Source organism: Lissotriton helveticus, chromosome 5_1, assembly GCF_964261635.1.
Source record: "Lissotriton helveticus chromosome 5_1, aLisHel1.1, whole genome shotgun sequence".
NCBI lineage: Eukaryota > Metazoa > Chordata > Amphibia > Caudata > Salamandridae > Lissotriton > Lissotriton helveticus.
The window spans coordinates 1763961581-1763978201 of NC_136065.1; the positions used below are offsets into that span (position 1 = coordinate 1763961581).

Sequence of the window (16621 nt, forward strand, 5' to 3'; positions counted from 1 at the left end):
AATATATAAAATATGTAATGCCCCGGAAGATTGGAAAAGGGAAGGGTAGTGATGGGATGGTGAAAGTAAAGAATGAGTCACAAAGAACTGAATACAGCAAAAATAATACTAAATTAACACAATGGAACAAATAATTCGTCAATTAATTAGACGATCATGCCTCAGATAAGATCACAAATGATAAATCAGGGAAGAGGCTGAACACAGGAGGGAGTGTCGACGTTTCGACCCAAATTGATGCAGGCGTGGTGTGGACCTTGCTAGAGGGTCTTCATAAGGACAGGAGTTGTTGAAAATGGGGCAATGATTCTTAGGGTTGTATAATAATGCAGTGATTTTAATTTGATAGTAGAGTCTTCGGAGTGAGGTTATGTCTATGTTTCTTCGTGATAACGAGAATTAGCAGTCTTTTCCCCCTGTCAAAGTCACCCATTAAATGATATTCCGTGTTTCTAAATAAGAACACTGGAGACTCTGAGAAGTGGCTGAACGCTGCCTGATAAAAACGGCCACAATCGGCGTCTGACGTCACCCTCTGATCTGGCCATCACCATTCCCTATTCCAATCTTCCGGGGCATTACATATTTTATATATTTTATATATTTTGTGTATCTTCTCAGGAATGAATCTACGATACACGATTAAAAACAATGTTGTTATGAATATTTGTGTATGTAATTTATTAATGTTATAGTTGAGTTAATTGTGTATGTAGCTGGGACCATTTTGTCTATATTAACCTTTCGCCCAGGTCCCAGTGACTCCTTGGGTTAACCTGTGTTTTACAGCACGCGGTGTGGGATGGGACGGTGCATTGTGTAACATACAAGCAGTGCCCCTATGTCATGGTACAAGCTGCAGCATCGAGGTCAGCTTGTAGCGTCATCGTTGATGAGACCAGGGCGGTAATGTGAAGCAAGGCGATGCAGCATGCTGTGCACCCAGGCCATGGTGCAAGCAATGGCACGGTGACTGCGTTGGAACGCGACAGTGAGACAATGATTATGGTGCAAATTGCAACAGTGCTTATTTCGGGGCCAACAGGTCTATGAGCCAGCAGTGGCACCGATGATGCCATTGGGTTGCTTTTGCCCCTCTTTGGCAGCTGAAAAGCTCAGGAGCAGGTTCCCAGAGGTTGGTGAAGTATTTGGTGTGTCTGAGACTACCAGTAGGAGGCAAGCTCTACTTCAAGCCCTTGGATAAACTTTAACAGCAGGATTTAAGAATGTTTAGTCCTTTGTTTTCATTGCCCAATACGGAATTAGCAACTGCAGGCCAACCTAACAAAGCAGCAAACAGCAAAGGGGTAGTAGTCCTCCTGGCAACTCTTCTAGCTCTTCTTCTTGGCAGGGTCTTAAGTCCAAAAGTGTTCAAAAGTTCTGGGTACAGAGCCCCAATATTTATACTATTTTTCTCTTTGAAGTCTTTAGAAGAAAGTACCTCATGTCAGTAAAAAACTGTTCTGTGCTCCCTGGTTCAGCTTCACTACAGGAGGTGGAGACAGCATTGTGCAGAGTAGCCACAGCGTATTCAGGTGTCGGTGATAAATCCTCCCAACACTGTAACCCAGGATGGCCGATTCGCATATGTGGGCCACACCTCAGCTCCCTTTGTGTGCATGCCTGGAGTAAATGCACAAACAGTCCCTGTCAGTCGAAAAACCAGGTGGTGAATCCACAAACAGGCAGAGGAAGACAGAATGGTTAAGCTAGAAAAATACCCACTTTCTAGAAGTAGCAATTTAAAACACACAATTTAAAACCCACCTTTACTAAAAGATGTGTTGTTAAATTCTAAACGCTGGAAACCTAAACTCAATTTCTCTATCTTTCTCAATTAGAAGTTACACTTATAAAATGTTACAAGGTAGTTCCAATAATCGTCTATGGGAAAGAAAGCCTCTCAATAGTGAAAAACGAAATGCATTGTATTTCACTATCAGGACATGTAAAACACACAAGTACATGCCCTACCTTTCACATAGACTGCACACTGCCCATGGGGCTGCCTTGGGCCAGCCATAGCGGTGATTTATATGTAATAAAAGGGAAGATTAGGGTCTGGGAAATGGGTACACTTGCAGGCCAACATGGCAGTTAAAACTGCGTGCAGACACTGCAGTTGCAGGCCTGAGACAACTTTGAAAGGCTACTTGCATGGGTGCACAACCAGTGCTGCAGGTCCACTAGTGCCATTTGATTTACAGGCCATGGGTACACATAGTACACTTTATTAGGGACTTACTAGTAAATCAAATATGCTAATCATGGAAAACTAACCATAGTACCATTTACCATAGGAGCACTTGCACTTTAGCACTGACTGGCAGTGAAAATGTGTGCAGAGACACTAAACCACCAAATAAGAAGTCCACCATACCACCACAAACAACCAGTGAGAAAGCAAAAAGACAGGAGAAACATGCCAAAAGATGCCAGGTCCAATACTCGAGAAATGGGTTAACTTGTCCACTGAATTGGAACTCCATACCACAGCAAGGACCAGTGTGTCTTCACAAGGTGTGTCCCTGGAGGAGCTTACAAACAGGAAAGCTGAGAGACCATTTCAGGTACATATAACAAAAATAAAAATGGAGAAAGAGCTAGCCCTGGAGGAAAGGAAACTGGCCATGGAGGAGAGGGAAATGGTTCATGAGCATAATTTAAGGGACCTTGAATTCAGAGACAAGCAAGCAGATTCCAACAGTAATGGTAACAGCATACCCACAAGTGTCTAAGGGAGATGGAACGTCCACATACCTACAGTTATGGTGCAAAGCTATGTGGTAGGGGGTGATATTGAAAAGTGTTTTTCTGCCTATAAGATGGACCTTAAATTGCACAGGGTCCCGTAAGAATATTGGGAGGCAGCGCTCTGGAAACACATGCCTTTGCATGAGGTTAAACATCAAAACAGGGTTACTGAAGCCACTAGCTAGGCCTTTTGAAGCTGAGGCCTATTGGTGTTGAAATTCTGATTCTCAGTACTCTGGCAGTGTCATCTGTCCCAGTTGGGCCTAGTAGGACCCATTGCCATTTTTACATATTCACGTCTTTTTCCTAAAGTTGCCTTCACTTTGCCACATCGACTTTTGAAACACTTTTGCACTTGTGACACTTGGGTTAGTTTCTTGGAAACACCGACCTTGCTAGCACAAATGAACTTCGCAAAAAACGATCACATTACCTTGGCATTGTGTACTTGGCCCTCATGTGCATTGTTCAAATGGGTTTCAGATTTACTTCCATATGGCAATACAGCTATCTGTGGAATACAAACGATGTCAGCCTGATCACAATCTCAGCCCAAGGCAAGGATGCCGTTTTCTAAACAAAATCTCTTGTTTCGAATATAATCAGAGGAGGCATTTTGGCTGATTTCGAGGAGTCCTTGCATGCTGAAGCTTTCACCCAGCAGCTGACTTACATCTCCGTGAAGGACGTCCAGTTCTTGACCAAGACGGGTTCCTATATTCTTACCCACCAGGTAATGGGGTTGGATCATCCAGTGGGGGTTTCTAGGTAGAACATACATTTAGACCCTAGACATGTAGGCTAGGGTTTGCATAGTAGGAGTATCCTAGATTGTTATATTGTTACATATACTTGCATATATACATTGTCTCACCAAGATGGTGGAACTCTTCATCCTGTTCACTGTCCTGACACTTATTGTAACTTTTGTTTGTTTCTGTTTATTGATCATTGCGGCACATATTTTCCATACAGGAATCACTTTGGTTCAATAAACATTGAAAATGCCCCTTTGTGCATTCTTTGTATATTTCTCTGAGCGAAAGGTTCTAGGTCTGTCACCACGGTTCCTTAGGCAACAGGGTTATCATGTTCAGTGGTTGCCAGAATGGCTCGCTCCCTGTCTAGGTTAGGGGGGCTTCTGGTGGCACTGTGAGCTAGCTGTTCTAAGGGACAATATATCTTGTGGGGGGCATGGAATCAGTCTGGCACCATCCTAAGTTTATGTCGTCCACAAATGCGCAGTTCCTACTGATTAGTGGAAACTACACGACAGCAGAAACATAGAATGTTACCACATTGAAAATGTTCCTTTTATCACAGCTATTTCCTCTATCAGAAGATAGTGTTACTGTAATTATTTAGACTAATTTGGCTCATTTCTCAGTTCTGTTTTCAAAGCCTCTTTGAGCGCAAGCTGCTCTGTATTTTTGTAGCACACTCCTCTTGCTTCACTGAGTGACTCTCTGGAGGTAAGTAACATAATCTGAGGCTTGTGCGTGATTAAGCCGCATTAGGTTAAGTGAATCTAGCAACAGTGCTGAGAAGCTATTAATGGAGCAGACTTCCTGCAGGCTCTGGGCTAATGCAGTCCCCGAAGAGAAGTGTTCCTTAGCACAAGAGTCACATGCATTTTCCTGGTTGAGCAGCTTTACAGTTGCTGGTGAACATTACTGAAACACAGTAGCCAGCCTAGCAAGGATGCCATGGACCCTGGTGGAAGCAAGGATAATGGACCTTTGACTGTTGTTGCTGTAGTAAAATACAACAAATACCAGGATTCAATGGACCCCTCATGGCTCTGTCCCTTACTCCCAGTGCTACTGCTGAACCAATGGTAACTACCCCAATGCCGAAAAGCATGCACTGCCTTTCCTTTTGTTTTTTCACCAGCTTCTTCATGAGCCAGACAGATGGCAGAGTTATCTCCCTGCACAGAGAGAGCACTGCATTTGGCTAGAAACATGTTCTTAGATAGCTCCCAGCCAGCGCTTTATAAAACAAACAAATAATAAATAAACAGAAAACGTTTCCAGCGATAAAACGGCATGATATCGGCAACAGTAAGTTCCCTCTTTTGAGAGCCCCCTAGGCAAGCAGAGCCTGTATTGCATTCTTTAGTAGTAAAGTCTGCTTTTCTGGCTCTTCTCACTTTTCTATTCAATTCATACCACTCATGGACACATGTCCGCCCACTCCAAATAACATCTCACATTTCTCCTTTACTGATCAACGCCAGTTACTCTTTTACTATTCACAACACAAGTGTAAATGTGTGATATCTCAAGAACACATGCCTAACATCCTTATCACAACTACTCTTCTAGAAAAAGGAAGTGCATATTAATATAGCCTTATAGCCCGCCGTAGCAGGCTATACCGGCTTTTAGAGGCCCTCTGCAGCGTTAAAGGCCAGAGCCTTTAACAAGGCAGAGGGACTTTAAAAGCCGGTATAGCCCTGCTACGATGGGCTATAAGGCTATTAGAACATTCTGCCACTAGACGGCAGAATGTTCTAACAAATAAAACAAAGCCTTAAGGGACCGCGAGGGGATTGAAATCCCTTTGTTCTCCCTGAAGCCTTTGTTCACAGCCAGAGCTGTGAACAAAGAAACATTGGAATGTTGGAGCTCCGGGCTTCTACCAGCCATTATAAGCCCAGAGCACTCCATTGTTTTCAATGGAGCTAGCAACATGCCAATGTTCTAATATAGCCTTATAGCCTGCCGTAGAGGGCTATACCGGCTAATAAAGGCCCTCTCCAGCGTTAAAGGCCCCGAGCCGATGGCTATTAGAACATTCTGTCACAAGAGGACAGATGTTCTAACAAAAAACACAAAGCCTTTTGGGAGCGTGAGGGGATTGGAATCCCCTCAGGTTCCCTGAAGCCTTTGTTCACAGCCAGAGCTGTGAACAAAGAAACATTGGAATGTTGGAGCTCCAGGCTTATACCAGCCATTATAAGCCCAGAGCACTCCATTGTTTTCAATGGAGCTCCCAACATTCCAATGTTCTAATAATCTATAACCTACCTAGTTACCTCTAACCTTGGGTTCCGTAGTAGCATACAACTCACCGCAAAGAAATTCAGTGCCTCATTAGGATTAGTAAGCTCTATATACATACAGTTTTAATGTATAAATATAGTTATAATGAAAACAATGAATAGCATCATGAGGAATGGTTTTCTAGCAGAAAGAGAGTGTACAACCTTTTGGATCAGTTATAACAATTAGAAGGTGCAACTGCATCTGTATTTTTAAATGGGTGAGATCAAACCTAAGTTTGGCATTGCACTTGCCTTCCACTTTTCCACTGCGGAACTTTTCAAATGCTGCCATAGATTTCAGGATACATCCTATGCACTACTTCCTTCCTCCAGCTACACCCCTCTTTCAACTCTCCCATTCTTCCTCACCATCTATTGAGCTAAAAAAAAATGGGTCTCAACACCCTGGATCCTTGGATAGGTATCTCAATCTGATGACAAAAAAAACTGTAACACAAAGGAAAACGGAGCACTGATCTGTGACCGTGGAGAAGTAATAAAAATGAGCTTGAGGGAGTGTGTGTGAGTGCCCTTGAATCCCCACTTCACATTGAAATAGCCTCTATTAACTCAGTACAGGCCACATGCTCAAATCCCTGCCCAACTTAACTCTACAATATACGGAGGAGTAATGAAAAACAGCTTTTAAGTGGGTGGCTTATTGAGTACTTTTGAATACCCACTGCACCTTGAAATCGCCTTTGAGGGTTGGTGTTAACATAGTACGGGTCTCACGCTGAAGTCAGTGCTAAACTGGATCACATATGTATGTTTCTAATTAATACCGCTAACTATTGATTCATCACCTTTAGAAATTCCCCAGGTGCCAGACTGAATCCAGATGTTTTTTCCAACATACCCTCTGCATGCCAGCTGGTTGCTCTGTGTGGCTCTGTATTGACCCTTCACCACCCCATAAGTGACACACCTTCACACGCATGAATCTGGAGCTAGTTCTTTATTTTTTCTCGTAGGTTGAGGAGCTTTTTCTCTCAAGAAAAAAAATCCCATGTGTGGAAGGAAATATATCCCCTCCTAAAACTACAGTCTTTAAGCCTTGTAGGGACTGCTGCAAATAGAGGTATGTGACAGATCCCCATGGGATATGTCTCTGGTGTTTGGGTTCAGACCACAACTCAAGATCATGCAAGGAGTGTTCCCTGAATCACCTAAAGGTGATCTGACACATTGAAGATAAATTGTGCATTGCAGAAAACTGCAGAAAGTCCTATAAGGCCCACTTTTGTTTGAAGCCAAGTACCGGGACCATTCCCGCGGTAGGTCGTGAATGTGCTCCAAATCTTCTGGTAAGTCCAAGTACAAAATGAAGCACAAGAACTTAGACCGAACCTTGTTCCAACCTTGTCACTCTCCTTCTGAGAGGTTGAAGGGACGTCAAGGTGCTCCTCGATTTCGCTTCTGGTCCCCTACTGAGGAGTGGATTCCACAGCTGATCCATGAATTTCCAGAGCTGTCAGCGACACAAAAACAGATTGAGGCATTTAAGGAGACAATGCTTTAAATATTCAGCACCCACCGGTGCCCTCTGGTGCGCCTTTGAACCGATGAAGCTGGAAAGTGCTCCAATCAGGTTACCACTGGCAGGTGCGCACTCAGCACCATCTGTGCCACCCAATCCATGGCAGTTTCTGCCACGTCAATGCCAACCATGAGGCAACTGACTTTAAAGAGTGCTGATCCCACTTCCCTGCCCAATTCTGAACTGAACTCATCTCAAGCTCATCCACAATTGTGCCCCAATTGCCTGGCCCCAGAACACTCTTACTCTTACAAAAGTGTGCCTTTGCCTAAGAGCCGCCCTCCAGAGCTCCCACAACTGTTCAGATCGGACTCAGAGGAGAGTAACCAACTTTTGGCAATGATCGTGATAATGGTGATGGTGGGGATGAATTATTCCTCATTATGATGATGACAATTTGTATCTGGACCTATAAGACTTCTGTTGCCATAGTCATCAAATCAGGGCCAGAAGTTCCTGATTTACAGTCACCTTCTGTTGAGGTAAAAACCAATTTCCTCACACATGTTTTACAAGCTAGGCCGGCATCATCTGAACCTTTACTGCCTTAACTGACACCCTCATAGGCATTTAGGCTAAGCCCTGCTCCTGGCCATTCATCAATTAACAGGTGGCACAATGCCACAGACCTACTCAGTCCTGAGAGCTTGGCAGTGCAGTGATCTACTAGCCAAGTAAATCTCATTCTTTTCCTACAACCCCACCACACAGAGAATCAAAATAAATTGAGGCATCTGGAAAGAGGATGTTTTCATCAGTTAGCCCTTAGGTCAATTAACACCAGCTCCTTTCTGGGTATGTACACCCATGCTTAATGAGACATGGTTGCAGAGATCTTGCCAGAGATCCCAGAAGAATTATTCACCAATTAGGCATGGATCATTTAAGATGGCAAGGTTGTGGCCATGTATGTTACGCAGTGGCGTCTGGACACGCCTGACTGTTTAGGTAGAGCAGTCAGAACTAGCTTGGTGCTCTGCACTATGAATGAATGAGATCCATGGTCTTTTCAGGTGATGTTTAAGCATTGGTCATAGAGTTCCATTTTGAAGGATCTCTCCTTTTTGACATGGAAGCCAACTACACCCAACTGTTTCAAAGAACTTAGAATCACTGTGCACTCCCTAGGTCTCCCCACACCAGCCAAGCAGTATTCCTAGAAATTCTGCCCTTTTTGAGGTATCTCTAGGGGTTCCATCTACAGGCAGCATCAAGGTCCACCATCCCAACAGCAGGTACCCTAGTCATTTTGAGGGCAAGGTGGCTCACCAGTCTAGGGCCACAGGGACAGCAATCTTTCCAGTTAATTGACCCTCTACCAGCAGCCTGTCGCCTACTTTACTGTTACCTTTAAAGCACACAACAACTCTGTAGAAGGTAGAATAGGTAATTTTCTCCACAGGTTGAAAGCCTTCATATCTGGCAGATGGGTCCTGCTGATAGTTGAGCAGGGCTACGCTCTGTCACTCCCTTCTGCCCTGCATATCTTCCACCCACATAAGAGTGGCATTCAGAGGACCATTTGTCTATTTTGCTGCACATTTGTTAGGAGAAAGGAGCCAAAGAAAGAGTCCCGACCTCTGGGATAGGACCTGGGTGTTGTTCCTGTTATTTCTGAGTGCAAAAAAAGGCAGAGGCCTCATTCCTATTCTAGATCTTTGACATCTCAATTTCTTCTTGTGGGAGGATAAATTCAAGATGTTTACGCGTACCCAGGCTATATCTACCCTGAATGAAGTAGACCGGGTGGTAGCGTTGGACCTCTTGGGCACCTATTTCCATATGGTCCTTGTGCAGGCTTACAGGTACTACATGCGGTTCAAGTTGGCCCGCGAGCATTTCCAAATTCCCCTTTTCTTTTTCTGCTTCAACAGTGTCCCTTGGTTGTTCAAGAAAGTGATGGCGGTGGTCGCAGCATTCCTCTGGAGGTCGGGGGTACCATTCTTCCGACACCTCGACAACTGGCTGTTGAAAGCGGGCTCTTCACAATCAATTGTAGACCACTTCCAGTTGAGGGTGAACCCCCTTACATCACTGCGGTTGATGATAAATGTCCTAAAGCGCATCACACTCCTTTGCAAAGGCTTCTTTTCATCAAAGCCATCCTGGATACAGTGTGTTTTTTTGGACATTCCCTTCTGATCAGTGGGCCTAGGACTTCCAGACTATGATCCGGATGTTTCAGTGTCAGTCCTTGCTCCCAGTGCACTGGACCATCTCCTGTAGTGGCCAAATTTGCTTCCTGCACTCTCTCATCATGAGGCTGGTCTGACAAAATTTACCAGGGCTGCTTTTGGCTTGGCCCTTATTGTTTTCCGCACAATGCAATGGTCTTCAAACGGTGCTTGAAAGGACTTAAAAGATGTAAAACAAGTGACAAAATAAAATGAGGTATGGTGCTCCATCATGAAGACAATGGTTGGTAAAATTTCATTTTTCGAACTTCAACTTAAAGGGTCTCTACATTTTTCAGCAATACTTTAGCTATTTTCTATTATTTTTCTTTTCCATTCAAAACATTTCCCGTTCCGACTTCCCTTGTACTTATGAATCGGCTCAGTTCCACAGCTGTGGAATCTTGTAGCCTTAGGGCTAGAGCGGTTGACCTCGAACCGGGTTTGAATCTCAGTAACGACACTCAACATGTTGTGATTCTCGACACATCACTTAATCAACCCTGTGCCGAACAAAAATGAATGTGTTCATCTGTTACGAAACTGGTGCTCATTTACAGCGCTCTGATACCTGATATCCCTAGAACTAGTTTGCGCCATATAAACCTCTAAAAAAAATATAAATAACAATCCTAAAGGTAGTTCAAGCAGTGGCGGCTCACCATAGAAGTGCTGCGGGGCGGTGAGGCGGGGGGAGGGGCAGGGTGGGGGTAGTGGAGTCCGACATACGATGGACAGCAGTAAGGTAAGTAATTAAATAAATGAAACAATTTACATTGCGAGCGTCGCATCGCCGAGCTGGCGATGCAGCGCACGCAAGGTAAATTGTTTTACCTACTGATGTAAACCATGCACCAGTTGAAAATTCGACCTCTGCACCAACAAGAGTTTGTGCAGAAGTGAGAAAGTTATACGCCACACATCAATCAGGGCCTTCAATAAACAAAGAAGCAAGCTTGCAAAGATATCACTTTGTAATGTCCATATTTGTGGTTGCAATCTTTCGAGGCTGCTCAGGTCACTTCCTTGAGCACAGCATTTAGTAGTAGGAAAGTTATGACTCCTAACATTACTACTACTAAATTGAGACAAAATCCTAACTTAACTACTACTAAATGCCTTCTGTGAATACCAAAAGTAGTAAGTTTAAGATTTTATCTCAGATTAGTTCTGTGAATTGGCCCCAGCGTGTTCATAATAAATGACGACTGGCAACAGACAGCTCTCTCTCTCTCTGTCACACGCTCTTTCTCCATTCACTATTGTACACACGCAATATGAATAGAAGCACACATTTTTATTTTATGCTTTGGCTAAAGCTCACGGGATGAAAGTGTTTTAGAACGAGACCTCTTTGGAGCCGGCACAGGAAAGATGATATCCCCATATTTTTCGGTTGCATTTATAGACCAACGTGTATCTTTTTCTCTTGCCCTTACCTGTCTCACTTTGGCGTGCTTTCGTTTCACTGAATGCCTGTTTGCCACTTTGCTGCCATTGTATACAGTTGTTAACCAATGTGGATAAAGGAACACGACCTCAGTGAAAAGAGTGATCGAAGCTGGAGAAGATGGGAGTTTGGCTGAGAGATTGGGGCGATGACAGACCCATGGTTCTGTGTTAAGATTGTTGATTGCTGCCTGAATTCTTTTATAATTGATTGTCTCTGCTATATTGCAAAATACCATGCTGCAATTCTTTGAATGTGCATTATCTTTATTCATGCCCTTAACTGTACTTTCGTAGTTCTTGTCTAGCTCTCTAAGTGATCCGATATTCCTCTGCGTCGAGCTCAACTATAAAGGAATTATTTCACTTTTTACACCGAAATTCCTAGTTTCGATTCATAAACTAGATTGGGTGGAGAGTTCCAATAAATATCGCATTTGCAAAAGTATAAAGTCCTACAGTGCTTAATTTGAGCTGGCGGTGTAATCATCAAAACCCGCGCTTTTCATTATCACCAAGTTCCAAATGAGTGCACAAGTGTCAGAGGGTTGCAAATAGTCCAATGTAAGTGAATCACCTGTTTTTGGTTTGCCTATCCAAGAAAATGTACTACGAGTCTATCTGATTACCAATATTGCAATCGCTTCTGTGATTGATTTGTTAATTCGGTTTGTCTCTTTTAAATGTGTAAAACATATTGCCAGGTGACTACGTTGCACTGCTCAGTGTGGGTGTGAGGTGTATCCCTCTGTCCTCAGCTGGGGTTAAGGTGTTTGTCCTGGGGGGGGGGGGGAAGTGTCTCACAGTACCTCACCAAATTATATAATTTGTGCCAAATTCTGAAAAAATGCCTCGATTCCATAAATTGTATTGATATCTAAACATAGACAGCACAATGTCACAGACAATGAATTGGAAGGATCGTCTGAGCCTGCCCTCAATGCCTGGCTTCGGTTTCTTCTTTGGTTCAGGGTGGGGTGAGCCATGTCATAGTCATGCACAGTGTAACTGTACGTGAAATCTTTCCCATGGCACGAGCCACAGCGCAGCCCACTGCAAGTCTGAGTACTGTAGACACCATTTTCTCCTTCTACTCTAGTCTCCACTTCTATCTATCTATCTATCTATCTATCTATCTATCTATCTATCTATCTATCTATCTATCTATCTATCTATCTATCTATCTATCTATCTATCTAGTACAGGAATGTCATTTAGGCGTCACCAGGTGTTGCAGCTGTGACCACTGGCTCTGGCTTGCTGTTTGTGATCCCTGGCCTCAGTGATGTCAAATAACAGTGCCAGGAACACAGGAGCTGCTTGTCCTTATGGCGTCAGTTGGGGCTTCACTCCCGGTTTTCTACCAATTTGTTTTCTACACTAATAGTGAATAACAATATGCTATTCACTAACAGTGTAATAAAAAATGGAGTGCAATTAGCTGGAATGGGACCTTCTCAGCACCTAAGGTAGGTAAACATGTTTTAAATGTATGTTGTGTAACTGCTTGTGGGTGAGAGTGTTTTGTGCGAGAGAGGGTGTGTGTGTATCTGTGTTTCTAAATATTAATGTGAGAGTGAGTGAATGTCAATGACAATGTGTGAGTTTGAGTGTCAGTGAGTATGTGTGAGTCAGACTGTATGAGTAAGAGTGAATGCAAGTGAGAGAATGAATAAACGAGGGAGTGCTAGAGAGTGTGAGAATCAATGTGAGTGAGAATGAGAAGAGAAACAATGAGCGAGTGAGTAAGAATGAACGATTTAGAATGTGTTAGTGAAAGTATGACTTAGTTAGAGAAAGTGAATTTGAGTGAGAATGTGTGAGTCAGTGAGTCAAAAGTGAAAGTGAATGAGAGTTATAAAGTAAGAGTAAGAGTGTGTGCAAGATACTGAGTGGCAACGAACAAGTGAGTACAATTTGGTGAAAATGAATAAGTGAGTGTGAGTGAGCATAAGTGGACGTAAGTGAGCATGAGTGAGATTGTGATAATATGCTTGTGACTCTGCTGTTTGCCAAGGCATACCAAAGATAATTGTTGATGGAGGCACCCCTGCCAAATGCTGGCACTGGCATACTGGAGCCAATTCTTAGCATGACAGGCATATGTGATAAAGTAGTGGCATGCTGGAGGTAAATGTTGGCATTACAGTATAATGCTGGAATTGATATGATCAAGGTAATTTGTTCTGAGGGTAGTTCTTGTCATAATGATAAAATACTGGTAATGGCATATGAGATGTCATTGGTGGCATATAGGGCACCTGCTGGCATACTTGAGGACATTCTTGAAAGGGGTAACCTTTAGAGAAATGCTGGCCTTGACATACTAATGTAATTTGTGACGTAAGTGTCACTCATGGTATATGGATGGAATTAATAGCAAAAATTCTGGCTCTGGTATATTGCTTGTAATGTTTGGCATAAGAGGGCATCCATGACAAAATGCTGGACCTGGCACAATGGAGGTATTTTTTGATATCTTGGAACACCCATAGCACATTTTGAAAAAATGGTGTCAACTCCAGGGGAGTGTCTGGTTCCATTGGCTTGGCACACCATTCGAGGACTTGGATATTTAAAGTGTCCTTTCGGAGACTATGGCTTTGTAGCAAAGTTATGTGAACATTTTTTTTTTTAATGCACTACTTGACCCTATTTTTTCCAAAAACTTCTCAGGGGCAGCCCCCGAACCATCTTAGAAGAAGTCTGGCTCACTTGCTTTACTTGGTCACTACTCTTCAAGGTTAATATTATGCCCCACAACTTTTAAAAGATCATGTCACCACCATATTATATGTGGTATCTAGAATAGACGTGTATGTGTTGCGTTGTTATATAGTCATGTAGCAATTATAGAACGTCAGTAATGTCACTTATTGTGATGTCACCAGGGTTAAGGTCATGTGACATGATCACCAGACACAAATGTTGTATGATATCACTACCTGTGATTTAATTAAGGCCAACTGGCGTTTCTCATTTCTCATCATGTATGGGTGACAGAGCCCTTTACGTCACATACATATTATACAAAGACAATACATCATACAAGTGTGTACAATTAACATAAAGGAAATTCTACATAAGACAATGAGGTCTAAAAGATGTCGGAGTCAGAGTCACTTGTTTGTCAGGGATACTCATAGATATCATATGTTAAGATCCGTTGGTCTAGAGAAACACCAAATCAGGTGTTAAAACTCAGGATTAAAAACACGGTGGTTGCTGAAGTCTATACTAATGAGAATTTATAGACTACTTTTAGAGATTTGGGAAGGATTGATGAAAAAAATGTAAATTTCTAAGCCAATGCTTCCAGTTTGCACATACCTCTTTCATACCACTTTATAGCTCTGTCAACCCTGAGTGCAGGGGGGGAGGGGCCTCCATGTACTTTGCAGGGGGGCCCCATCAGGTTTTGTTACGCCCATCGGAACTAAGGAAATCGTCAGATGTCTTTGAATTTGTGATACTAAATTTATTAATTTAGATACAGATTCAAAGAGCTATAATCACTCTCAAGAAGTCTCTATGCTGATAAATGGACATAATTAGATTATACCACAGTTAAAGGGGGATAACCACAGGCCTCGAGTTCTCTTATGACGGCATAACAATGTTTTTGACTTTTTCCTATGCCTAAGTAAGGTTGGCTCAGATCGTATAAGCAGAGTAATACTGTCCCATAGCTACACTATGAAATCTCTTCCATCAAAATTCTTATTTTTGGGGGGGGGGGGGCTTAGGAGGGATCAATGAATAGAGTTCGGAATTGTGTATAGTAATGACCCAAAGGGAGCGTCCTTCACATATTTCTTGTTCAGACACATCTGGTATTTTGTTAAATGTTCAAGACAGTCGTTCAAACCTTAACTGTGAGCTATTGGGTTTTCGCCTCATGCATCTTTCATTGAAAGTCAACACTGTTAGGCTTTTTATACAGAACAAAAAGTGTTTTATTCTACATTTTTGTAACCATTGATTGTAATGTCTTTACAGGTTCGTTCCGCAGTAAGGAAACGCTGGCACCGGTGGCAGGACAAGCACTCCATCCGTGCCCGCGTAGCCAGAGCAATGTCCATCCCAACATCTCCAACTCGGGTCAGTTTCCACAGCATCAAGCAGTCATCGGCTATCTGAGGAGCAGCAGCAGACTGAGGAGCCTCTCAGGTGGGGCAAAGAGTACAGACCAAGCCCAGGGACAAATAGAGTACACGAACAGGGTACAAAAAGATACACCAAGGAGGACAATCCGTGGAGGATTGAAAGGATGGCTAGGTACTGACCATCACCCCCAAAGACTTGTCAGTGTGCAAGTGGGCCACCTATGGTGTAACCTCAGTTCCAATAGCACTTAATCAGTACCCCAGATCAGCGGATTCCGAATCTCACTTCACGCTGGTATCGAATGCAACAACAAATAATCGAGTCATCTAAGTTCAGATATGGTTAATGAGCACTTCGATATTAGGACCGAGCGAGCAGAAGAGGCATTTGGCCAGACTGTTGGGATGAACCTGCCCTATGACTTTGGTGCCCGATTTGGGTTCATATCACATTTGTGTAACCTCCAGGACAGATTGAAAGATAAGAAAACACCTCAATCAAGACATAAAGTAGATTACAGTATCCATATAGTAATATCACTTTTCGTAATATGCCTGTTGTTACAGCCGACTCGCACAAAGAATGATCTTTCATGACAGTTTAGGACATAAGGACCACATTGGGACATATTGGCCAAGTACTTTCTGTGTACAATCTACATGAGTCCCGTTTCCTATAGGGTGCAACCCCATAGGAAGTCACAAGTCTCCCATGATACACCACAGGATTATCATGGGGTAACAGAGGTCTCCGCAAAAAAAGTGATGAGTGAGAGGATGCGTGATTGTCAATGCTGTTCAGTTGATCTCATAATTGGTGTAGCTGGAGTCACCTGTGGTTGTCCATTCTTTCCTATTGATGTAAGAATAGTTGGCTTTTCAGCACTTCAAGCCTACAGGAAATAACCCAAAGAAATGTGTCAGTATCAAGTGCTGACATTGAGTGCTGACGCTACTTTGGTTCCCATTCTCTAACGATATAATGACAGTCACAGCTTGGAGAGGAGAGTCATTGCTGCCAAATATAGATCATCGTTATTGCCAGTATTAGTAAAGTACTTGTCGCCAGATTCTCATCCGCCTTTATTTTGAGACCTAACTTGTGATCAAAAGTGTAAAACTGAACTCAAGCTCCTTCAGCAGACCTGGAGGATGTAGTACACTTAACTACATCTCAGGGTGTTCCAGAGGCTTTTGAGTGATAGCATAGAAAATAATCAGCAATGCCAACCCTTAGCGGCAACTGCTTGACTTGCTGATGGGTGGGGGCCATGGGCTCAGTTGCCAAATTCTGCTCCATTTCAAACAGTAAATATGCAAACTAGCAAACACAGTAGTGGGAAGTTTCAGGAGAAATGAAAAATCAAATGGAAATTCCAACTCTTACCACATCTCAAGGTTGAATTATTGATTAAAGGAATTACCTCGTTTAGCCTGGCTTTTCAAAAGTTAGGGAAAACGTCAGACATTTTCTACTAAAGGGGTTTCCTACATTTGGAGAAGATTTCTTACATTATTTGAATGTACAAAAATGTATAGGTATAATGAA

At 42.9% G+C, this 16621-nt stretch overlaps 1 protein-coding gene across 1 annotated transcript in view; it reads left to right on the plus strand.

The window, feature by feature from the left end:
• Positions 1 to 16308, plus strand: part of CRHR1 (corticotropin releasing hormone receptor 1) — a 2033077-nt gene extending 2016769 nt beyond the window's left edge. The window contains exon 13 of the mRNA XM_078645030.1: positions 14966 to 16308. Coding sequence (XP_078501156.1) covers positions 14966 to 15106 — 141 coding nt within the window. The 3' untranslated portion in view covers positions 15107 to 16308. The remainder of the gene's footprint in view (positions 1 to 14965) is intronic.
• The last annotated feature ends 313 nt before the right edge of the window (positions 16309 to 16621 follow it).